At 49.8% G+C, this 25,146-nt stretch overlaps 6 protein-coding genes across 6 annotated transcripts; 2 read left to right on the forward strand and 4 right to left on the reverse strand.

The window, feature by feature from the left end:
* Nucleotides 1–13,525: 13,525 nt before the first annotated feature.
* On the forward strand, nt 13,526–14,032 carry MFIFM68171_02081 (uncharacterized protein; the record flags this gene model as incomplete). The annotated part of the gene is made up of 1 exon (XM_071057503.1): nt 13,526–14,032. The coding sequence occupies one exon, from the start codon at nt 13,526–13,528 to the stop codon at nt 14,030–14,032; it is 507 nt and encodes a 168-aa protein (XP_070913604.1).
* A 912-nt stretch (nt 14,033–14,944) lies between these two features.
* On the reverse strand, nt 14,945–16,177 carry MFIFM68171_02082 (uncharacterized protein; the record flags this gene model as incomplete). Its single annotated transcript, XM_071057504.1, has 2 exons — nt 14,945–15,759; nt 15,820–16,177. 2 exons carry the CDS (start codon nt 16,175–16,177, stop codon nt 14,945–14,947), a joined length of 1,173 nt encoding a protein of 390 aa, XP_070913605.1.
* A 1,423-nt stretch (nt 16,178–17,600) lies between these two features.
* On the forward strand, nt 17,601–18,177 carry MFIFM68171_02083 (uncharacterized protein; the record flags this gene model as incomplete). The annotated part of the gene is made up of 3 exons (XM_071057505.1): nt 17,601–17,671; nt 17,723–17,881; nt 18,126–18,177. 3 exons carry the CDS (start codon nt 17,601–17,603, stop codon nt 18,175–18,177), a joined length of 282 nt encoding a protein of 93 aa, XP_070913606.1.
* A 75-nt stretch (nt 18,178–18,252) lies between these two features.
* Nucleotides 18,253–19,133, reverse strand: MFIFM68171_02084 (uncharacterized protein; the record flags this gene model as incomplete). Its single annotated transcript, XM_071057506.1, has 2 exons — nt 18,253–18,923; nt 19,082–19,133. The coding sequence occupies 2 exons, from the start codon at nt 19,131–19,133 to the stop codon at nt 18,253–18,255; spliced, it is 723 nt and encodes a 240-aa protein (XP_070913607.1).
* A 503-nt stretch (nt 19,134–19,636) lies between these two features.
* MFIFM68171_02085 (uncharacterized protein) lies at nt 19,637–21,375 on the reverse strand (the record flags this gene model as incomplete). The annotated part of the gene is made up of 2 exons (XM_071057507.1): nt 19,637–20,997; nt 21,060–21,375. 2 exons carry the CDS (start codon nt 21,373–21,375, stop codon nt 19,637–19,639), a joined length of 1,677 nt encoding a protein of 558 aa, XP_070913608.1.
* A 2,205-nt stretch (nt 21,376–23,580) lies between these two features.
* Nucleotides 23,581–24,150, reverse strand: MFIFM68171_02086 (uncharacterized protein; the record flags this gene model as incomplete). The annotated part of the gene is made up of 1 exon (XM_071057508.1): nt 23,581–24,150. The coding sequence occupies one exon, from the start codon at nt 24,148–24,150 to the stop codon at nt 23,581–23,583; it is 570 nt and encodes a 189-aa protein (XP_070913609.1).
* Between the last annotated feature and the right edge of the window lie 996 nt (nt 24,151–25,146).

Raw genomic sequence — 25,146 nt, forward strand, 5'->3', positions numbered from 1 at the left:
GACCAGTAACCTGAGGAAAAGCACCGTTAGCATAAGAAATATATAGCTAAGAAGCAAAAAAAAAAATTTCTAACTTATATCCTTACTAACAGCAGGGAACTCTATACAGTCGAAGGCCTTTATAAACCGGACTACAGTATTCAACGTATTGGGGGGGACCTAAAAACAGTTAGACGCTGCTAATAAGCACTATAGGAGTAGCGTAAAATAAGAGGGGGAGGACCTACCGGCAGACAGACATAGTTGTAGTACATATAGCGGAAACAGCGGGCACTAGAGCTCTTCTAGTTCTTACAGCTAGCGGAAGGACCTTTCTTTAGTATATAGCAGAGGTACAAGCGGCAGCTGTATATAATCAGCGGGGAGCTAGCGGCTAAGGGAGGAATACTTATAGAATAATACGGCGGGCGCCCTCGGCGAGCTTATTATAGGCCTTAGGGGTATCGGCGGTAGGCGGGGAGGACGGAGCGACGTCGTTTTCGGCCTAGAGAAGTAGGTTAGGAGTAGCGAATATAGGAAAAGGGAGGATCAGGAACCTACTAAGGAGCCAGGGGATGTAGGAGCAGCCTTAGACTTCTTAGAGGGATCGCTAGGCTCTTTATTATCTTCAGCTTAAGAAAGGATCAATATATACAGAGACCCTATAAGAGTAACAAGGGCGCTACTTATAGGGCGTTTGTCCGATATAGCGGACTAAGTAGAGGAGGGGGGGAGTATAGAGAGTAGAGTATAGAGAATAGAGAGTAGAGCGAGAGAGCCGAGCGAGAGTAGCGAGGGTAGAGACGGCGACTACAATATACCAGGCAGTCAGTAGACTGAACTATAGAAGTATAAAACAAGCGGCAGAGAAGTACAGAAGGTATAGGTAAAGGATAGAAAGGTAAGGGAGTAAGAAGGGCATAACCTACGAGAGCAAGACTATAAGGAAAAAGAGAGGAAAGGAATTGGGGAGAGAAAAGCCCTCTTTATACCCAGAACTAGAAGAGGTTCTACTTTTCCTAAAAATAAAGCGAAAGATCAGTATAAAGGAAGTTCGAGATAGTTAAGCCGGGACGACTATAATAAGCAAGGGCAGAGCTGTCTCCCTGCTACGACTATACAACCTAAATACAATTACCTTATACTACCTACTCTAACTTCCTTTTCTTAGCAAAAACCCTCTCTCCTTACTTCTAAGTTATTAAGGCTGTATATACACTATTATTGAGACCAAGGGAAGGCAATAATACATAGCTAAACAATCGCTGTACTATATAACGCAGTAACCCCGATACTTCCGCGCTTACAACCCGCAGCGTCTACATAATAACAAGCTCCGGTGGCTATAAGTACCTACGTAGCGAGGAAGGCAAGGAAGGAGAGACGACGCGGTGGCAACTCGAGGACCGCGAGAAAGCACTATAGGCGGTATCCCAATATCTAGCACCTCGAGCGCTACGCGGGGCGGGCAACCACGCAGCTAGTACGTACAAGGCCCGCAAACAAGATTGTCGACAGTATTACCTACGAAGGGGCACGTAGCCCGGATAGCTCCTAAGGGCAGGAGCCCGGAAGGAGGGAGGCTCTGTGAGGACCGGCTGGGTAGGGTCGGCGTGGGCGCAGGACAGAAGCCCCGAAGCCGTAGTGCCGGCAGGGTCACAAAAGCAACAACAACGCTAGGCCAGAAGGGCGAGGATATCACGTTAGAGGAGCGTCGAAGGAGCGTATAAGCAAGGTCGATGACGGGGCAGCGAGCGGGGTAAGTGAGCCCAGACGCTGTCATCGTAGAGTATAAGGAGAGGGGTGGAAGACAGGACTTAGAAGAGAGATAGAGTTCAATGAGACCACCATCCCACCCCTAACGAGCACTCTGCTCCTACGTTGCGCGTGCACTGCTCGTACCCAGGCACTCTGGTCCTACTACCCTTGAGTCCTTGACCCTCACACGCAGTTAGCTGCCAGTCTTCCTTAGCTCAATAGAATACATAGGTTTGGCTCCCGCACTAGATCCTATGATCTTGATCCTTTGGCACCTGATCCTTTTGATATCCACAACGTTTTCCTCTACCAAAAAATATAGTACCGCCTTCAAATGAAGCGCGGTTAATCCTAGCCCTTAAAGCTCTTAGAAAAGACCCTAAACTTCGTCTTTCTACTGCAGCACAGACCTATAATATTCCTTATAAAACTCTCCGTAACCGACGCGCCGGTCGGCCTGCACAACACGATATTCCAGCCAACTTATACAAGCTTACGGATTTAGAGGAGAATACAATTATTCAGTATATATCTGAGCTATATACGCGTATATTTCCTCCTCGGCTTCGTTTTATAGAAGTTATAGCCAACTGGTTATTACGCGAATGCGACGCACCCCCTGTCGGTAAGCTCTGGGCTTACAACTTCGTTAAACGCTAACCAGAGCTCCGAACGCGTTTTTCGCGTAAATACGACTACTAGAGAGCTAAATATAAAGATCTAAAGATTATTGGCGAGTAGTTTACACTTGTATATAATATAAAGGCTAAATATAGTATCCTTGATAAGGATATATATAATTTCGACGAGACTGGCTTTATAATAGATATTATTACCCCTACTATAGTAGTTACTACCTCAGATAGCCGTAGTAGGGCTAAAAAGGCCTAGCCTAGTAATCGAGAGTGGGCTACTGTTATCTGTCAGATAAAATGCAGATTTAGCATTCTACGACTAACAATCGTGGAGCTCCTCACCTTTTGGGTGTTTGGTGTAGTTGGTAGTTTGCGACAATTAAGAGTCTCATTCACTCAACCTCCGATTAAGCCAGCCAATAAAGGAAGCACATTTAAAAGCATCTCTGAACCTGATTTAAGATGACTGCTATCAACAACGATAAGACTGTCTACCTGACCAGTTCCGACGACTGGGAATCTTGGAACCTGCAGTTCCAAGCCCAGGTCGTTGCCAGCAATACATGGGCCCAGATTCAGGGTCTTACTCCATTTCTCAGCGAACCTATGGCTCTGGACCCAGCACGTCACAAGCACAAAAGCCCTACCCAGTCAACTATTACGGTTAGAGGTCGTACCGAATCTGTGGTTGAGGACGACCAGACAGCAACCCTGGCAACGGGTTCAACTATGTCAGCAATTAGAATCGACGACCTTACGGCAGACAGTTTTCGTATCTTCCAGTTCGAATGGTCTATTTACCAAGCCGAGCTCAAGAAGTACGAGCAACAAACCAATAAGATCGAGCGGCTGAAGCAGTGGATTCTGAAGACAGTTAGTCTACATTACCAGCTTACTTCCTACGACCCGACCGAGACAATCTCAGAATAGTATTCGGCTCTTCAAACCCAAGCCGGGATTAGTGACGAAAAGGCTCTTTCGGACACCCGCGAGGCCTACCGACAAGCCATCAAACCTCTCACACGAGTTCCTAAGTACCTGATTACCTGGTCCGAAAATTGAGAGCAAGCCCTCTCTAACACCCAAAGGAAGAAAGTTCCCGAGGCCTTATCAACAGGGGCCTGGTTCCAGGATTTCACTAATACGGTAAAGCCGATCATAAACTAACGTACGTGATAAGCGAGCCGTAAAAACAAGCGAGCCGTAAATTTTCCCCGTAACCCACCCTCTCTACCCTTCGCGACGTTTTCCTCTACCACAAAACATGCCATCGCCGTCAAATGAAGCGCGGCTAATTCTAGCCCTCGAAGCTCTTAGAAAAGACCCAAAACTTCGTCTTTCTACTGCAGCAAAGACCTATTCTGTTCCCTACAATACCCTCCGCGACCGACGTGCTGGTCGGCCTACACGACGCGATATTCCAGCCAACTCACACAAGCTTACGGATTTGGAAGAGCAAACGATTGTTCGATATATAGTTGAGCTATATACGCGTGTATTCTATCCTCGGCTTTGTTATGTAGAAGATATGGCCAACCGATTGCTACGCGAACGCGACGCGCCTCCTGTCGGCAAACGCTAGGCTCATAACTTTATTAAGCGCTAGCCAGAACTTCGGACGCGTTTTACACGTAAATACGATTACTAGAGGGCTAAATGCGAAGATCCAGAGATTATTCGCAAGTGGTTTTCACTTATATACAATACGAAGGCCAAGTACGGTATCCTTGATAACGATTCGTATAATTTCGACGAGACCGGCTTTATAATGGGCATCATTATCCCTACTATAGTAGTTACTACCTCTGATGGCCGTAGTAGGGCTAAATAGGCCCAGTTTGGTAATCGAGAGTGGGCTACAGTCATCTAAGGAGTGAATGCTCTAGGCTGGGCTATCCCACCATTTATCATCTTAGCTAGGCAATATTACCTTACCAACTGGTATTAAGAGTACAACCTTCCAGCTACCTGGTATATTGCAACAACCGATAATGGCTAGACCACCAATGAGAAAGGCATGGATTGGATTCGGTACTTCGATTTCTATATAGTATCTCGTACGAAGGGTAAATACCGACTATTAATCCTCGACGGCCACGATAGCCACTACTCCGAAGAATTCGAGACCTACTGCCAGGAACACAATATTATCACACTCTATATGCCTCCGCACTCTTCACATCTACTTCAGCCATTAGATGTTAGTTGTTTTAGGCTGTTGAAGAAGGCGTATAGCTGCCAGATTGAACAGCTAATGCGGATGAACATCACATATATCAGCAAACTAGAGTTTCTTTATAGGTTTAGAGAGGTGTTTTTTGCTTCGGTTACGGAAAAGAATATCCAGGGGGGGTTTGCCGGAGCCGGCCTTATACCGTACGATCCAGAGAGGGTAATATCTAAGCTGGATATGTATATTCGGACTCCAACACCCCCAGCCTCAAGCCTAACCATAGCACTACCTTAGGTCTCCCAAACGCTATATAACCCTCGAGAGGCCACCTCACAGTCAGCGTTTATCAAAACTCGAATTTCCAACTATCAAAGCAGCTCTCCTACCTCAATATTAACTGCTGTGGATCGATTAGTTAAAGGTACGACGGCTGTGATGCACGAGGTAGCTCTTCTCCGTACAGAGGTCTCTTCGCTATATAAGGCCAATAAGGAGCTTAGTAAGAGACGGAGAGCCAAAAAAACACGTATACGGCTTGGAGGTCACTTACTGTACAAGAGGCACAGGATCTACTGGATCAGAAGGCTGTGGGTAAGCAGGTAATCCAGGAAATACGACAAAATGGTAGTGGTGCAAAGGGGTCTCGTACGAAGATTCGGTGTTGTAGCGTGTGCGGCAAGCCTGGCCATAATGCACGTACGTGCAAGGAGGCTGCAGAATCGTCTGATTCATCTGTTTCTGATTCAGTTATTGTTATTTCCTAGTATTGTGGTTGTGTAATTGAGGATAGCTGTGAGGGGGTGGTAGAAAATTTACAACTCGCTTGTTTTTACGGCTCGCTTATCACGCACGTTACTGGATTATAGCCTACAAGCTAGCGAAAGGAGCAAAGGCATTGTAGTTAACTCTAACCTACCGAGAGGTAGCCAACGACTTTCGGGAGGAGGTAAAGCAGTCAATGAAGGCCAGCAGACTAGGTGGTCACCAGATAGTAAAAGGCTCGTTTGGCCCTTCCTTTGCCCCCACAAAAGGTGGTCCCACAAAAGGTAGGAAAGAGGCCCATCAGGAGAACGCTTCTGATAGCGAAGTCAACCCTGGTAGTGATAGGGGAGAACAAAACAATGGTCAACGAACGTAACAATGTGGCTCTGATGGCGGCAGGCCGAAAAAACGGCAAAACAAAGCCAAGACCCTAGAGGGCAAAAGACCTAAATTAGGGCCAAGGAAGGCCTTAGACACAGCCATCATAACCATATATGCCTGTTATAGCCAGTTCCACTATCTACAAAGATATTACTATGCCTTTCCAGAAATAGCACCCGAAAGCTTTGTCGAAAGAGACTATATTCGGGTCAGAGCCGACGAGGCCTTGAAGGATCCGACGTTGCAAAAAGAAGTCGAGAAGCTGAGGCATTAGATAGAGTCATAGAGTTGACTAGGCCGGAAAATCGGCCGCTGCCTTAGCAGTTTTCTAATTGCAAAGACAGCCTTCTTAACAACTGAATATCCTTTAAAGAATTCAGCTATCCTAGATTCTAGAACTACTATTTATATCTTTAACCGAAGAGACAAGTTCAACAATTTCAAGAAGGCCGAGCCTGGCGATTATATGTAGGCCGAGGACAGCTCAGTACCTATTCAAGGATATAGAGATGTGGATATCCAGATTCAGAGACACTAGCAACTACAGCCCCGATAGCTACAGATACGGCAATGCCGTCGAAAGGCCACCTATATCTTACAGCTTCGAGACGTAGCTTACTACTCTAGGTTCGCTTATAACCTAGTCTCCTTACGGCAGTTGCGAAAGCAAGGTATCTGGTGGGATATAAATCCTGGTAACAACTGCTTACGGAGGTCCAATAGCCTTATCCTTGGCTACCTAGTAGATCGATACGACCAGTTTGTCCTAGAAGACCTATCTCACATTTATTCCAACGTAGCCTTCGTCATACGCTGTAACAGGTTCAACATATACACCTAAAGATAGCCCAGCAAAGTGATCGCCAACTTGTAGCATCTACAGCTTGGCCACCCTGGCCTACAGGCGTTGGAGTACCTAGTCCAGCACACACAAGGCATACGAATCAAAGGGCCCACTACAGTCGAATGTAAGGCATGTGGAGTCTCCAAGACCAAGCTTTAAATTCGCCGGTAACTCCGAGACTACAACGAAGGCCCAGAGATACGATTTGCTATAGACCTCTTCGACTTCAAGGAAGAGTATAACGGCTACCGATATCTATTGTTGATAATCGACAGGTGGTTTGGCTTAGCCTGGGACTACTATCTTCAGGACAGAGAGGCCGAATCTATTACTTCAGCACTCGACCATTTCTTTAGTACCCTAGAGCAACAACACTAGATACAGCCCAAGGTAGTGGAATACGACAATGAATTCTATTAGCCAGTTATCAAGGCCGTCTTCATACGACGCTTTATTAAGGTCGAGCTTTCGGCACCTAATACGCCAGCGCAAAATAGAGGCACCGAATGCTCAGGGGGTGTGATCACAGAAAAGATCAGGGCAATGCGAGCCGGTACCAAATTTCCAGCAATGCTTTAGCTAGAGATTGCCAGAGCTGCAGTCTACCTGTACAATCGGACCTCTAAATACGGCTATAACTAGAAGACCCCGTACGATCGTTTCTATACCTACCTTGCCCACAGAGATGGTATAGTGGTAGAAGACAGGAAGCCAGACTAGGCCTATCTCTAAGCTTACGGCTGTAAAGCCTTCGCCTTAACAATAAGCGCTCAAAAGGGGGTATTCAAAAGGCCTAAAAATCTTCGGCAATGGAACTCAAAGTTGGAGCTAAGAGCCTAGGTCGGTTACCTCATCGGGTACAGCTCTTCAAATATCTATAGAATCTGGAACCCAGTAACCAATAAGGTGATTAGTATAAGGGATGTAGCATTTAACGAAAAGGAAATCTTCAATAGGAATATCCAAACCCTAAAGGACAACTACCTATATATCCAACTTAATAAGCTGAGCTACCTTCTTACAACTATATAACTACCTGAGCCAGAGATACCAAGATCTACAGCTCTAGAAAAAGAAACTATTGAACGGCCGATACTGGATGCCGACCAGGAAGAAGAACTAGCTGAAGAAAAGACTGAAGAGGAAATGCAATTTCTATACACGTGCTCAAGATTCGAGCTATATCCTACACCTTCTCTATCGCTACCAGCTGCTTTACTTACGGCTTCGATCCAACAAACCGATCGACAAACCGATCGTTAAGCTGATCTAGATACAACTTTCAAACTCTGGATAGCTGCCTTTATAGCAGATCGATTACAGTAACCGGTCGGTACGCGTAATAGCCAGATAGTCATGAAGGCAATGGTATAACGACTTGCTAGACGGCCTAATGACCTACAAACCCTCCACAGCCAAGATCTACCCCCTCTATCTAGGTGGCACTACCAACTCAAAGACTACCTATTCAAGGATCAATTTATCCAGGCCGAAAAAGATCATTTGCGAGTGAATACTGCAATGGATTATTGGGCCGAGGTCGACTAGCAAGAACCACAGAAAGAAGATAAGGATATTTTGGGTTGTATATAGGTATATACCTACAAATATAACGAAGATAGAACTCTCAAAAAGTGCAAGGTAAGGCTAGTTGTCAGGGGTGACTAATAAAGACTATCGGTATAGAAGACCTATATAGCTACCCTCGCTACAAGATCGTTCCGTATCGTTATAGCTATCGCGGCTAGGTTCGACCTTGAATTAAAGTAGTATGATGTAGTCAACACCTTTATCAACACTACCCTAGAAGACGTTGTCTATATACAGATGCCCCCTAGCTATAAGAGTCCTAGTAAGGTCTTACAGCTAAAGAAAGCCTTATACGGCCTCCGTGAATCACCATTACTTTGGCAAAAGGAGTTGAAGAAGACTCTCTTAGCCGTGAGGTTCCAGGTCGTCCTACACGAGCCCTGTATCCTGATCAAGGACGGAATCCTGATTTTCTTCTACATCAACGATATTGTCCTAGATTACAAGAAGGAAAAAGCAGCCGACGCCCAGACCCTGATCAACCTACTGTAGCAGAAATACCAGCTTACTGGTAGGGATGATTTACGGTGGTTCCTAGGTATTGAAGTTATAAGAGACCGATCCAAAGACTTGATCTGGTTATTACAAACAGCTTACCTTAGCAAGATTGTTAACCTGGCTATAACGAATCTAACAGCTAAGATCCTAATGGCTACGACTGAATTGTTGCTGTACAATAGTAAAGTCGAATACTCGTTGACCACCAGTTACCAACGGAAGACTAGATCTATTCTATACGCTGCTATAATCACGAGATCTGATATAGCCTTTACAGTATTATGGCTAGTCAGATTCAATACCAACCCTGGCCCCGAGCACTATAAAGCTGTAGATTAAGTCCTCCACTACCTATACCACATACGCATACTGGCCTTGCAGTTAGGGGGTAATAACGACTACATAGTAGCAAGCGATACCTCTTTTACCAATAACAGCCTTAATCAAAAGAGCTCCTAGGCCTACGCTATAAAGTTGTTTGGTGGGCTTGTAGGTTAGAGAGCCAACAAACAGGAAACCATTACCACATCTACTACAGAAGCTGAACTACTAGCCTTAGCACAAGCCACTAAAGAATCTCTCTTTATAAGCTGACTACTGGCTGAACTATCAGTCAAACTGGACAACCACTGTATCAAGATTCAGTATAACAATCAGCAGACTATACAACTTATTACGGCTGAAGTGGCTACCCTCTAGACCTGACTATGGCACATGGATATTCACAACCACTAGTTGCACCAGGAAGTGGCAAGCAAGAAAATCAAGGTGGAATACACGCCCTCAGCCAAGATAATAGCAGACGGACTAACCAAGGCTCTTAACTACCCCTTGCACCAAAGATTTATCAAGCAACTAGGGCTAACGCAGATACCCAGTCTACAAAAGAGAAGTCCAGATTCAAGCCCTTGATGGGTTAAATTTGAGGGGGTATGTCAAAAAGGGTTATATATCAAAAGGGTCAGGAAGCTGGATCCTAGATCTGTAAAACACGAACCCGGATCAGTGTGATCCGGATTAGTATGACTCGGATAAGTGTAATCCGATCTCTCGGAGACCTGTCAACCCGGGTCTCCGTAGTCCAGGAAATTGGGAATAAGAAGGAAGTTCACCTCCGTTAGACAAGGAAGAAAACAAGATATCCTCAATTTTCGATCCTGAATTTCTATCCTAAATTTAACTCCGAACGTTCAGAGATGCTGTACATCCGACAATTAAGAGTCTCAGTACCTCTTTAGTGCTAGCTGATTAAAAGGTCGTGGGTTCGATTCCCACGTAGAGCAGATCTGCCACCCGGCGAAAAGCGCCAAGACCTTACATAAGCTCAAGACGAGGTGCGGGTAAACGGAGTTGGTGGTCTCCAGGAGGCAAAAGGTCTCCAGCCCTAAACCCTCAGGATGTCTTTAGAGCTGAGGGGATGTATCAGATAAAATGCAGATTTAGCATTCTACGACTAACAATCGTGGAGCTCCTCACCTTTTGGGTGTTTAGTGTAGTTAGTAGTTTGCGACATTATCTAGAGGGTAAATGCTCAAGGCTAGGCTATCCTACTATTTATTATCCTAGCTATATAGTATCACCTTGCCAACTGGTATCGAGAATACAACCTTCTAGCTACCTAGTATATTGTAATAACTGACAATAGCTGGACTATAAATGAGAAAGACATAGATTAGATTCGGTACTTCAATTCGTATACAGCATCTCGTACGAAGGGTATATATCGGCTATTAATCCTCGACAGCTACGAGAGCTACCACTCCGAAGAATTCGAGATCTACTGTCAAAAACACAATATCAAAACACTTTATATGCCTCTATACTCCTCACACTTAGTTCAGCTATTAGATGTTGGTTATTTTGGGCCGTTGAAGAGGGTATATAGCGACTAGGTTGAGTAGTTTATGCGGATGAGTATCATATATATTAGTAAGCTGGAGTTTCTCTATGGGTTTAGAGAAGCGTTTTTTAATTCGATTATAGAAGAGAATATCCAAGGGGGCTTTACCGGGGCTGGCTTTATGCCGTATGACCCAGAGAGGGTAATATCCAAGCTGGATATACGTATTCGAACCCCAATACCCCTAGCCTTAAGCCTAGCTACCATACTACCTTAGGTCTCCCAAACGCCACACAACCCTCGAGAAGCTACCTCACAGTCAATGCTTATTAAAACTCGAATTTCCAACCATCAGGGTAGCTCTCCAACCTCAATACTCACTGCTGTAGACCAATTTACCAAAGGAGCGATAGCAATAATGCACGAGGTGGCTATTCTTCGTGCAGAGAACTCTGTACTATGTAAGGCCAATAAGAAGCTTAGTAAGAGACAGAGAGCTAAAAAAACACATATACGGCTTGGAGGGTCACTTACTGTACAAGAGGCACAGGATCTACTAGATCAGAAGGCTGTGGAGAAGCAGTTAGTCCAGGAAACACGATAAAGTGGTAGTGGTGCAAGGGGGTCTCGTACGAAGGTTCAGTGTTGTGGCGTGTGCGGCAAGCCTGGCCATAATACACGCACTTGCAAGGAGGCTGCAGAATTGTCTGATTCATCCGTTTCTAATTCAGCTATTGTTATTTCCTAGTGTTGTGGTTGTGTAATTAAAGAAAGTTGTGGTGGGGTGGTAGAAAAATTACGGCTCGCTTATATTTACGGCTCGCTTATATTTACGGCTCGCTTATATTTACGGCTCGCTTATAATATACGTTACCTATATACAAAACTACTATACACGGCTCTGTTGTCTCCTCTATTCACTGCCACCAGTTTTGCCAAGACCATTGAAATGGTGCAGAAACACACATCTACACCCACATTCCCATCAAAACAAGGGGGAGGACAAAGATGGCCAAAGTGCCAGACAGTCAAGAGAGACAAGACAGGCCAGGCGACACCACCACAAATTGGGTCCCTGCAGCCTAAACAAGGTCAAAACAACATGTGCAGATAGAGCTCCCTCTGGTCAGAGGGAGATCTCTTTGCACGCAAAAGAAGCTCGTCAATTGAGCCCGTAACAGGTGTTGAAAAAGTTCTGAATTGATTGTCCTGTCTAAAGAGCAATGGCCAGGACGGCCTTATGGTGCGAAAGAAAAATGGGCCCACGGCCAGTTCCGGCTCCGGGGCACCATCTTGGCAACTGTGGCCCTCTGGCCAGAGGGATCCTGATCCCTGGGGACTGTTTTCCCCAACTCACCATAACAATGTAGAATGACACAGAATCGACCAGGTTTCTCTCTAGACTGCGTCCGATACTTTAGATTGACTTCCAAAGCCGCCAGCGGTGCCATTTCTGCTTTGCACATAACCTAGTGTTTAGTTCTCCGAACTATTCGCCATTCCCAACAGAGCCTTATCTAAGCCAAGTCAACTTCCACCATTACCATATTCCTCGCTCTCTTAGCCACGTTATACGCAATGAAGCCAACACTTTTCCTCATCACTGCCATTAGCTTTCTCGCCCCCCTCGTCCAAGGGAGCTCTCTTGGACTGCAATGTCAGCGACGAAACAGTCATCCCAGCTTCATCCAACAAGCTGGTTGATCGCCAGGGCCCGATCCAAGTCATGCTCTGCAGAGGTTTCAGTGACATCACCTGCTGAATGTTTCCGGCAACACCCGGCATTTGCTGTGAAGTTTAACCATTGATGCTATCACAACTCCCCGCCCCCAATCTTCGATATCCTCCTGGCTAACCGGCATATTTCTCTGTCCAAAGACTCCCTCCACAGTGTCTGTTTGAGTGTTTTTACTGCAAGCCAATGTGCGCTTTTTTCTCTCACATTCTTTCCTTGAGTGTCACAACTTTCTTCTTTACTGTCGCGTTTGTATTCTCTTCTTGGCGGAATGCGGTGCGGGGTAAATAGGAAGTGGTGGTTGACAGCGGTAGTCGGCAGGGCGGTATCAGACAGGGAGCCGGAGAGACGGAGCCCGGAGCACGACCGTGCAACGGTTCCGTAGTCGATAAGTCGGCCAACGTGCGTCTCCTTCGGGGCCGAAAAATACCCCCCCCCCCGGGGGGATGTCGCGTGAACGTTCAAAGACCTGCGTCTGAACTATTAAAATGGACACGATCTCCCAGTCTGAGAGAGCAAAGCGAAGCTCCAATTTAAGACCAAGACCTGTGTATCCGGCAATCGCAGCGACCACCAGACCAGAAGGCAATATTGCTGCTCCGAGTGATAACCTGATAGGGACTTGGGCTAACGCCGCTCGCAGATGTGCACTTGGAAGAAGACTTTTTGCACGGGCAAGAATGGGACTTGCCAGTCGGAATTGGCCAGGGGGCGAGATGACAACTGCGGGAATCTCTGTAGTGACCTTCAAGCCACAGGCTGGACGGTGTTGCGGAAAGGCACTTGCCAAGCCTGCAATTATGCCACCCCTCCAGACAACAGCGACTCTGAGTGAGTGCTACACTAAAAAGGGAGGCTCGTTCGGAAGCTGGGGCTGGGCACACAGACGCTTTTACTAGGTTCTTAGTCCGTCCGCACTCTCTCGCACATACATAGCGAGAACTGCAACCAGTCAATCAATCACTTCAATAGCCTCCATGACCTGCATTGCGTACGAAGTGAGGTCCGTCTCTAATATGATAGCGTGGACGTGTGGTTGTTGAAACTTCCAACATCAACCCACGGTGCTGCACATACTGTAGTACAGTGCAGTATGTATTGTACAGCACATGACCTAAATACATTCTACCGACAATCAACCGATGCTCCATCTTTGAGCTGTGGGCGCTTCCCTCAGTTCTCTTTGCTTCGCTCTCCATTCGCGACCCGCCAGGCTCGAGTTACGTACAATGGCCCAAGAACTACCGCTCAACAAGGTAAGCCTAAGAGCTTTTCTCGGCAGATTTGCTTTTTACTGAATGCCTCTAACTCGTCGCAGCGTGTCACCGACATGCTCCAGAAAGAAAGCCCTATGCGTATCGCCGTCTTTCTACGAAGGAAATCGCCCTTCTATTCGCTTGGGAACGACGAGGTGGTTGCCAAAGCATGCAGCACCCTCGGCATCGACCCGGTAGCGAGCCGCGCCAAACTCATGACCATCTTAAAATGGGAACGCATAACCATCTTCGCCTTCAACGTCTGGTATGACGACTACGACTGGGCCACGGCACACCACAAGGTCGACCTTCCCGTTATTCTTGTCGATTATGGGAAGAAATTCTCCTTTGTCAAGGTGTGTACCCAAGGGTTTTGCGACGAGGTCAACGACTTCGTCGCACGCCAACACGAGCTCCACGGCTGGGATGCGAAACCGCCCTATCTGCAAGACCACACGCTCTCGGGCGTAGTGCCAACATACCCAAATCCCCGCTGCGTCAAACTTGTAGGGCCGGATGGCATTGCACGCCGTCAAGTGAAGACGCCGCCGCCGGGATCGACCACCGCATACCCGTCCTAGGGTAGTCGAGTTGTCTTTTCCTCCTGCAGGGGCAAAGAGGGGAACCTGCAGAATTTCTGCAGACCAGTGTGGAGGAAGCGTCGACGTCGATGGTGGTATCACTGCCTGCCCTGCACCTTCGAATCTGCACTCCGCTGCAGTGCAACGGCCCCGCCAGATCCGCAGTCCCCACACCTCCCCACGAAGTGCCACCACACCCGTCCGGCCGACGCCGTATCACAGCTACCCCCGACTTCACGTCATCGCCTCGCCGGACTTCAACCCGATCTACAGGCCCTGGACTTTTTCTTACAAACCCAGCATGCAACGCCCCTCTTATATTCACAACCCTCATACGATAAATTCTTGGAAAAAAAAAAAAAAAAAAAAACTCGCTACTCTTTACGCTCTCAATAAAAATTCTGTTTCCTTCGCTGTTTGATGGCTTTCTTGACGTGCTCGCCATCTTCTCCCCTTTGTTCCTCTCCGTACCTGTGATCGAGAATACGTATACAAATCCGACGACATCTTTGTCCATGCTGTCCGCGTGCCCGCCCCACAATGCGGGGTTGATGGAGGGGAAAGTGGCCCGTGCAGAAACCCAAGATCAGACGAAGCCGCCGCGTCGGCAACCTCAACCCGCAGACCAGGTCAACCCTCTGCAGCGCGCTTATACCCTTGGAGCATGGCCAGCCAACAATAATGGGCACTCAAGGCTCGTTTCGATACAGGGAGTAAATGTAGCCCTTTTCCGCTTCCTCATCAGTCTGCGCAGTGTCGAGATAGAGAGCGATGGGTTACCCCCGCACGGCGGAAAGGTCGAGCATCTAAGGGCATTCATTAATCTCTACAAGTCAAAGAACACTAAGGAAACTACGTACTTGAGCGAAGAAGCTAATTAACAAAGCCCTCGTCTCGGCCTTCGGCCCACTGCTAAGCCGGGGAGGGTAATGCCCATGCGCTGCGGATACCGTCGCACCACCTCTTATACGGGCGGCCCCTGAACTCTTCTTCCTCGTCCTCCTCCTCGCTACCTTCCACCTCGTCATCATCGGGTGCATTACTCTCCCGTACTCTTTTCTTGGGGCTCTTGCTCCGACTCTGTGAGCCGCTGGTGCTGCGCGGTCCAAACTCCGCCAAGTACTGATCCCCCGACATCTCACGCACCGCCTGGGCGAATGTTTGGGCCTGCACCACCAGCAAAGAGCGGGCAACCGGGCCGGGGAGGATGAACGTGCATTGTGCAAAGATGGCCCAGGCGAAACGCGCAAAGAGAAACTCAACCGCGACCTGCTTTAGCGGCTGTAACTCCACGTTGTGGTAAAGGGCGATCAGTTCATCGTCGGGCTTCCCGAACGGAACATGGCTAGTCCAAACCCCTTGCTTGGGTACCAGGACAAAACGTCGCGCGTCGAAGAGTTTGTGGACATCAGAGCGGAGGAGTATAATGTTTCGTGGATCGTCGGTTGTTATGCGATCGGGCCATTCAGCGTAGCGGAGCATCGCGTTATCAGCAAACCAGGAATACTCGGTTCGCGGGACGAGATGCGCGCTCTCCGTACCCAATGAATGATTTGTTAACCGGCACGAGACGTCGCGCGCGAGGACTATGCTTGCGAAACCTGCTTCCCGCGGCTGATCTGTTGCCGTCGGAATAGCCAAGTTGGGGTGGAGCCAAGAATCGGGGAGATTGTCGTGGGGGAAGCGAAAGGATGCAAAGTCAGGGACGATAGGATATCTTTCGTCAACTTGTACGCCAGAGGAAACCATTAGCGGAAATAGAGTCTAGGTTTAGATGAGGCTATTACCACTGTCAGGCAGCCGAAAGTAATAATCAGACTCTGTCAGAACATCGTCGGGACCCGCGAGGACGGCAGGGCCATCTCGCGTTGTAGATAGGAAGCCGTCCCATCTTGAGTTCGCGAGAAGTGCGCAAGCGACGCGCGCCGTCTCATGATGCACGCCGCCAGGACCATCAAGGGCCGAGAGCGGGAACAAGATATTGTTTGTGTCAGGATAGCCAGGGTGGCGGAACAGAATACGCTTGACGATGTTGGACGGAACATATACTGATTCGGGGTGAGAAGGTTTGCGATAGCGGCAGCGAATTGAAATTGGTACATTGCCGGGAAGATTTGGCGGGGGAGTGGATGAGGTTGGGTTCATTGCGTGTTTGGGAGACTGATGGCCGTGATGTATCGTCATTGGGGTCAGACCTTCAACTGAGATGATTAATTAATACACCTTCCCGAAAAACCACCCCACCTAGGATGAGCCGAAACTGCTCACGTGAGTCGAATCATCCTATTATTCGCCCTGGTTGTAGGCGAGCGATATCACTGGCCCGTCCGTTGGACGAATTAAAAGCGGCCGCACCTCGTATTCGCGGGAGACGAAATTGCTCAGAGGTTTTGGCCCGTGCACTACAGGGGTGATTTCAATTGGTTTCAATCAATTTACCGCGCTGGGGACTTGCACGAAATCCGCCTTCAACCCTCCGAAAACCAGTTCAGATTTTCCTACCATAAACCAATTAAAAAATTCTTTTTTCTACTAAACTTTTACCTTAATCAGAAGAGATATAGAGCCCTCTTTTCTTTTTTTTAAATGGTGGCTTGGGTGTCGCGGTAAAGTATTGTTCTTCAATGCATATAAATCGGCCTCTTGATTACCTTCAAAAACAGGGCTGGGCGGCCTGTGCAATACCCTCTAATACTAATTACAGTGTATATCGCCCCTGTAGTGCACGTGCCACAACCTCTGAGGGATAACGGCTCCCGTATTCGCCTCATCGTGGCTTGCGCTCCAGCACCGTCGTTTAAATGTGAAGAACACAAGCTTCTGATGACATTCGCGCCCGGCGTGCTTCGCTGCTGCGATTCGGAACCTCTCTGAACCTCTAGAGTAATATCTCAAAATTACAGCTTCAAAAACTTGGGTTGTACGCTGAGCTAGGTACATTAAGAGCTAGCATCATGGTGGATGCCATCTGGAATAAGCCCAATTATCTATATTCGCGAGTGCAAAGAGTGCGGCCAATTTGGCACATTTTCCTGCATTCTCTCGCTGAACTCGAAAGCTGAGAACCGCATCCACTGTATGCACCGTTCTCGCGGCAAAAGAAACCGCAAAACGTCTTCGTGCAGCCCACGCGACGATAAATGCAGCGATGAATCCCACGACTCCTCTTGCTAAGACGGATGTACCCTGAATGCAACCTTCTCGCTGTGAAAGAGGCAGGCAACGTGGCTCACTTTGGTGGCCTTGTTGGTATTCGCGCGCGCCAAACGAAAATAGGCGGGGCATGGGTCCGCTACTATAGTTGCCGGCCGATGTCACGGCCCAATAATCACGATCCAACAAGAACCATATGCTATCAACCCGAACTAGTATCCATATTTTGTCCCGGTGCAAGGCCAACAGGGTTTGGTCTTTCGGAGACGCCAACAACGACAGCAAATGGCTATATAATCATGAAACGACAGCCAGTCCGTCTAACCCGCCAGACAACCATCGACCTAAAATCTCCAACCTTTTCAAGCCTCGGCATTGTTCCCTATTCTCCTCCCTAGTCATTCGAGCCATAAGAATGGTTTCCAACAAGAAAAGATTGTACATTGCACTGTACCCCAGTGGAGTCGTCATTAATGAAGAACGAAGGTGGTCAAGCCCCTCCCCTGTCTCCTAGCCCCAACTCATGGCTTTCCACAGGTACCACTGGAGCTTTCTCATCGGTCCCAAGGTCGAGGACAAGCCCCAGGTTCCCGGCATGCGTTACCACGTCAAGAATCATCCAATCCAGGGTTGGGTGTACGAGGAAGTCCCGTTGGCCAACGCGCAGAGCACACCAACAATCTCCTCGCCCGCATTGTGATTGCCAAAGATCGAAGACGAAAGTCGGCTCGTCGAGATTCTTCGCACGACGCCCGTGGTCCAAAACGATCCTAACTGGCGTTGCCGCACATGGATCGCTGACGCTTTGTCACGGACGGCCAAGGACGGTAAGGCCGTCGGGACCTCGCAGTTGGGCTGGGGCGAGATCGAAGCACTGGCTCGCGATTACGTGGCGAGGAAAGCAATAGCAGGGAGGTATACAAGCGGCGATAGATATGAGGTCGCCGAAGCCGACATGGGATATGCTTGAAGGGAGAGAAGTTGTGCCCTAGACTGCAGGAACGTTGCTGCGTCTGGGAGACCAGTCCTAATAGGAATCACGATGTTCCATGTTGGTAAACCGCTTCCTAGAATTCCCCCCACCACTTCTGGCGTGTGATCTCCATCCTCAACTCCACGGGGTACGAATCAAGGAACCTGGCAATTGAATCTTGCCAAGCCTGCCGAGTCAGGTTCCCATACCATGCGGAAGTGTATTCCCAGTAGCAGGGATACCATCCCGCGAACTCCCAATCGATGATGCCAACGACTCGGTTGCCACGGACTAAGATGTTGAAGGGGTTTAAGTCTCCATGCGTAAAGACGGGGGGGGGCCACGGTCCGTCCTGCTTAGCAACCATTTCTTTAATGTCCTTCCAGTCTTGGTCATCTTGGCGGTCTGCATGCTCCTCTGGCCGGAGATACTCGCGGAGCCAGAGGTGGAAGTCCTGAATTGTCCTGAACGGCCCGAACCTAGGCCGGAATCTAGGAATGCGGGAGTCCCGTAAAGAGCCTCCTCTACAGCTCTCAATCCCCGTATCTGGAGCTGGTGGGAGCGCCCTTAGCTCCTTCATCATGCCCCGAAGCTGCGTGAAGATGCTCTCGCGATCAGCATCTGATAGGATCTTCCAGGCCTTTGCGAGCGACTGTCCATGGATCCGCTCCATAAGGATGAAGGCCCGGTTCTTGTGGATAAAAGAGCAGTACACGTGGGGTACCGGAATGGAAGTCTTGGCAGCAACGAAGTTCATGGTAGCGGCTTCGGTAAGGTGGACAAACGGTCCCGTCTTGACAATAAGGTGCTTGGAAATGGGCACGCAGGCCCATCATGTCGGTAGAACCGTGCGGTGGTCTGAAGCGCGAGGAGGGTAAAGATACGGTATAGAAACGTATCATTGATAGCCAAGTGGCCAGTACCCTCGTGCTGTGTGGCTGTATTGTCGGTAACGGGGACAAAGGGTCGCGACATGTCGAGATTGTTACAGAAAGTGAGAGTGTTGGTCGCAGACTAAACCCATGCGGAGAATGCTAAGTCCCCTGGGGGTCCGTGCGCAAGTCCCCGCACGTCAACTTGTCCCGCACAGCGTGAATGCCACCAGCAAATCGTCCAGTTCGGCGTATGGTTGCTATTCGAGTAGGTACCATACGGGCGCGAAATCTATTGGTGCGCCACGTCCAACCCAGCTATGGACCTCTGGTTCCTAGGTTTTGAGGCCAGAAGAGAAATACCGACTGTGGTTGGTTGGTAGTCAGCGAAACGCATGAAAAGCAAGGCTCCCACTGGCCCGATGCGTTTTCTATGCCGAGCCTCACATTGTCTAGTGTAGGGGGAAGAAAAGGTCCGTTTACAGCACAACGCTACCCTCTGTCAGTAATTTTTTGAACTAATACGTACTCGGACCCCTTTAAGGTACCTGCCCTGTACTGTACAAGATACACTCTGCTGCCTGGCTTTTTGCCAAACACCTTGATTTATACTAATGCAATGATCCGCTCCTCTTGCTGTTGAAAAGCCCTCGCCAGATCAGCCCCAGTCTTAAAATGCCTTTCCCATATTACCGAGGAGGATGATCGCTGCAAGCCAAGCACACCGATTCTACGAAAGGTATCCGAGGAGCCATCAACCAGCTGCAAAACAAGCAAGCCCTCGCACCTGTTTTCAAGCTGATGTGGGTACGAAGTGTCCTCGATCGCGCGAATGCAGGTCACAACACCCCTGTCACTGAGAAAATCTTCTTGAAAGCTGGAATAGCTGACGGAGAATTCGATGCTGCCGGCACCCACACCCAGATCGAGCTTGCATAGATAATCGTAGTGGCCCGGTTCCGCCCGCTTTAAAACCCCAGAGAGCGATCGAGTCGAGACTCTGACGCGCAGGGAAGAGACACTGCCGAACTCGTTCCCAGCGCCGCCGGGTTGCTGGATGCAGTATTCTTTCAGCGAGAGGTCGCACGTCATAGCGTGAAATATCACACACCCCTTCACGGACGCCCATGACCAGCTGGGCGCAATCCATTCTGACATGGCAGGAGGTCTGCCGTAGGCCGAACTGGAATCGCCCTTTCGGTACCACATGAGATCGCTGCGGAAAGTATGTTCCCACGCGCCGGCTAGATAGCGCCCCGGCTGCACGTTGCTTGCCGCGAACCTCCTCGCGATGCCGGCCAGTCCCGGGAGCCTATCTCGGTCGTATGTCAGGTTGAGCTCCGAGTACATGCCCACGATGTGATGCCATAACCCCGAAAATGCACTCCTGTCGGCGGGGGCCTTTGGGGATTCCCAGAAGCCCCGGACGAGTTTGCTAGGCGCGGGTGAGTCCGTGGGACTCCAGTCGGACGAGCATCTCTGAACGCACTCATAAGCGATTCCAGCGGCGGTGAAATGGACGACACGGGGCGATAGGAATCGTTCCTGAAACACCCAAGCGCGCTGAAGAAGCGGGTGGATTTCAGAGTCGGTGGAGGTCCAGTCTCCGGCCAACGTGATCGAACCCAAGTGGTACCCAGTCATCTCGCGAAAGAACAGTTGCCCCGGCGCATCAGAAATACCACTGGGAGCCGGAATCTCGACGGCCAGGAGGGTTGGCTCCGGATTGAAAAGCCTGTCGCGCCCATCCCTTGCCTTGGTAGCCATCAAGGTAAGGAAGCCGTTGCCGTACACTTCAGACATGCTGGCCGCCTCGCGCCGCCAATCATCTTCGTCGTCCTGGACGATGCAGATGGAATCGATCCGTAGAAACTCCTTGCCCAAGAGTCTCGTGAACACAGCGGCGTCTTGGAAAGTCTGGGGAAGGGTAGACCAGGGGCCTCGGTCACATTCCGCTGGAGTGTTGCCTTGGTAGTAAGGCAATCAGGACGAATATGGCCCCAGCAGTGGCTCAGACAGATATAGTCACCACACATCCCGTTCGACACCATGAGGCTCCCCTTCGGAGGCTGAGTCGGGCCTCGGTCGGTGATCCTGAGGACCCTGGTTGGAAGTGGCGGTTCGGGTGCCGGTGTGCACATGTCATGGTGTTGTGCGCATTTGTCCATCCAGTATTCCAAGGATCGCACACACGCCTGAGGGTCGGTCCGCGCGCGGGGATTTGGATGCTTCTTGACGAACGTGTCCGGGAGGTGACCGGGGTTGGCTGAGGCCACGTCCGAGACAAAGTAGAAACTGGGCAAATACCGGTCCCATCCCTCCCTACGATATTCACCAAAAACCATTCGACATGATCTCCATTCTTCCGCGCGCTGGGAAGCGCCGATATAGTGCCTTCGATATCACCGCGCAGACTTTGCAGCCACGCCAACCGGAAACTCGGATAGCTCTCAAGCTGAAAGTCTTCAATTGTGTGCTACACGCCGGAGTCCGTTCATCACGGAAGATGAGACACGGAAACGCTCTCCGCGGCAGACTGGATAAACAAAATCCGCAATAAGGAGCCGAAAGTATGCGTGATAGGTAATCGATAAGGTCTTTTTGGATTGGATCAGCGACCAACGCCCGATAGAGAAAACGAAGCCAAAAGTACACGATCCAGCTTTCGGCGATGCTCCCCCAGCTGCTTCTGTGGGGAGCCATTCGAGGGGGAAGGCAGTAAGCCTGAGAGGAGAGACGATTTGTGCCGGAGTGGATTGACAACAAACAAGAGCTGACATGGGACATGGCTGGACCATCGGCCGGGCACAAATACCATTTTTCCGTCTTGGCTAAGGTACCTAGGTAGGTTCAAGCCTGTAAGGGTACCTGTAATGGACAGCTGATCAGCGCTGCAAGTCTCAGAGACCCCTCAACGCAGAAGCGCGAGCCACCAGTAAACATGCAACGCAAAGCTGCCACTCCAATCATGTACTGTATGTGCTGCAATTGTTGGAACGAAGGCCCCAGGCACAGGTTACTTGGACAGCCTTGGCAAATGAGTCTGTAATTAGACGATGCCCAACCTCCAAAATAGTGCATTTTCTCCCTCCATTAACACAATCAACAATCAAGCAATATTACCAGAATATGGCCACATCATTCAATCATGCTAGAACTACTATATTGGATACCTTACGCTGAGTTCACCAAGATCCGGTGCTTCAACCTATGTCGGTTCCAACATCAAATCTACCTACCTAAAGACGCCCAGCTGTTTGTACTGCTGTCCGCCGCCGCTTCTAAAGAATCCGGTACCTTTATCTATGATTACGTAGCAATTTCCATGTTCATAGATCCGTCATGCAAATTCTTCGTCTCAAACGGCGTAGCTACCCTACGCTTCGGGCCTCTGTTTGATGCCAGGGAAGACCGCATCGACTAATTACATGATACAGGTTGGACTGCGGTATGGCTACGCCACCACCAGTGATGCAGAAGTCTTCCTCAAACTCAACTACGGCTGCGCTATAACCCTCTTTTACTCTCTAGGTAGCCAAGCCTAGACCCGAGGTCGAGGAGCACGGGGCCAGCTTCATCTGCTGCCCTGATATCAGCTAGGTAATTTATCGCGCTTGCTGATTATTTAGCCGTCCGCGACTAACTTCGACTTGACAACTTAGGGCGGACATGTGGCTTGAAAACATGGGAAGTCAACGTGCGGTCTATATTGCCAAGCGGACTCGTCGCAATGCCAGTTGGCGTTGGTTTTGCATTGCGGGTTCTGATTGGCTGATTTTGCGTGCCAGAGTTAAACCTGTAAAAAACACCCAGGCGCCAAAGCTGTGTGGTTGAGATCCTGTACTGCGGAGAGTTACCAGGTAGGTATTCCCCTAACGAACCGGCGGGATTACCCGCTGGCGCCGGCCGCTTGAAGCAAAGCCCTCAATGCAACCCCGGTTAAGTCATTGGATCGACAAACAGGTAGCAAGCTCCTAATACTTTTGCCAATAAATGTCAACCCCAACCCCAACCCCAACCCCTGTAGAGCGGCCGCATAAGACGGGTTCGAATCCCACCGATGGTGGAACAGCCGCGTTTAACAAACTAGATGGTCATTAGTTTTTAAAGAACCAGCCATTTCCAGAATACGAGGAGTTCTCGGCATACAGTGTTGTATTATTGGATCCCAGGTTTTCAGCGTGGGTGGACCAATCGGAGCTGGTTAGGAGGTCATGCCACAGCACGGTCTAAGACTCACTCAGCCTACACTATTGGCTCCCCGGGCAACCATCACGCATTCGGCTAGGTGCCAGGGTGGTCATCTCTTCCGAGGGCTGCAGTCTGGCTGCAGTCAAAAACCACCGGGTTCGCTATCTGTAAATCTATATATGTGCCATACAGGACTTCCTTGCATCCTTGCCTTTCTCTGACCAAAAAAGTGAACCCACAAACACTCACTTCCGGTCATTTACCTCTAGCACCGACGCAATGCTCATCCTCCTCCTCGCTCTCTTCTCGGGGCCTGCCCTCTCCTCACCCCCATTGACGACCAGCCAGCCACCACCGCTCTACACCATCCCCTGTACCATGGGCAACAACGCACCGTGCCCGACCTCGTGGTTCTGCACCCCGACGGAGCCCTGCCGGACCAGCAAGCCCTGCCACGGCGTGTGCTTCACCACGCCGACCCTCCCGCCGGTGATCCCCTGCACGGTTGGAGACAACGCGCCGTGTCCGACCGGGAGCACCTGCACGCCCACTATGGTCTCCACTCCCGGCGTGCCCTGGGGCGGCCAGTGCATCTCTGCGCCGACGCCCACGGGGACCATCTGCACCGTCGGCAACAACGCGCCTTGCTCCGCGGGCAGCACGTGCACGCCCACCATGACGTGCACGCCGGGCCTCCCCTGCGGCGGCGCCTGCATCGCGACGCCCACGCCCGTGACGCCGACGCCGTGCGTGGTCGGGGACAACGCGCCCTGCGGCGCGGGGAGCACATGCACGCCGACCATGACCTGCACGACGGGGACCCCTTGCGGCGGCGCGTGCATCGCGACCCCGACACCGCCCGTGTCGACCATCTGCACCGTCGGCGATAACCGGCCCTGCTCGCGGGGGAGTACCTGCACGCCGACCATGACGTGTCATCCCGGGACGCCGTGCGGGGGGGCGTGCATTGCGGCGCCCACGTCGACAAGAGCCTGTCATTGATCGCACTGCAGTAACAAGACATGGGAAACGTGGTTATAATTAGGTAGACGAAGGGCATTTTGGGGCTCTGATTCTGAGGGTGATTCGTCTGACGTATAATTATAACAGGGGATAAATTCCCCGGCCGGACAGCTCGCCGTCGTTATGAAGAGAAATAAACTGAAACAATCCAGAGGCGTGCACTTGGTTGGAATTTTTCTGCGGGTATGTTGAGTCCTCTGCCAGCGTCCCGTCTTCCCCGTCCCCGGCTCTAGCTACTTGCGCCACCGATCTTGAACCCGGAGAAGTTCGTGTCACCGTGACATGTTTGGCGGTTCGTGGAGCCCCAGCCGGTTCCCGGGCGGCCGCGACGTTGGCGCCCCTCCCCTGATGGGCCATGGCACAAGCGAGCCTAGAGGGGTTGAAGACCAGGGAGGAAATTAATATCCAGGAAGCCATGTTGTGGGGGCAACGACAACGTGGCCAAACTGGTGGTCAAATGGTGGTCTTGGGTAGCTGGATGTATACATACGCTGGTATATTGCATTGTAACTGATATTATATTTTGTTATAGCGATGTAAAAGTCATTCTGAGGAACGCTATAATGTTTGATATAACGTAGGAGAACTTAATGAAATAGACCCCCGCTATAAGCAATGGACTTTAAGTGCAAAATCGCTATTGCTTTAGTCTGTAGAAGAAAAGTGCTACTTCTAACCTGTAAAAATCGTGCTGTAATTCCTCTTTTGGAGAAAATCATTGCCTCTGAGACTAGCGCTTGTGAACACGATACAGAGCTGTAGTTTCCGGCTTCCAACACTGCTATACTTTATAATAGAGACCTAAGTAGTATTATTAGAGCTCTCAACAAGGGCTTGATTTGATAGAGAGGTGCTAATTACTTTGCTAGCGCGCGTTTCGGGTTCTTGCATGTTGTGTTCGT

Source organism: Madurella fahalii (genome assembly GCF_045866475.1).
Source record: "Madurella fahalii IFM 68171 DNA, scaffold_1, whole genome shotgun sequence".
Lineage (NCBI taxonomy): Eukaryota > Fungi > Ascomycota > Sordariomycetes > Sordariales > Madurella > Madurella fahalii.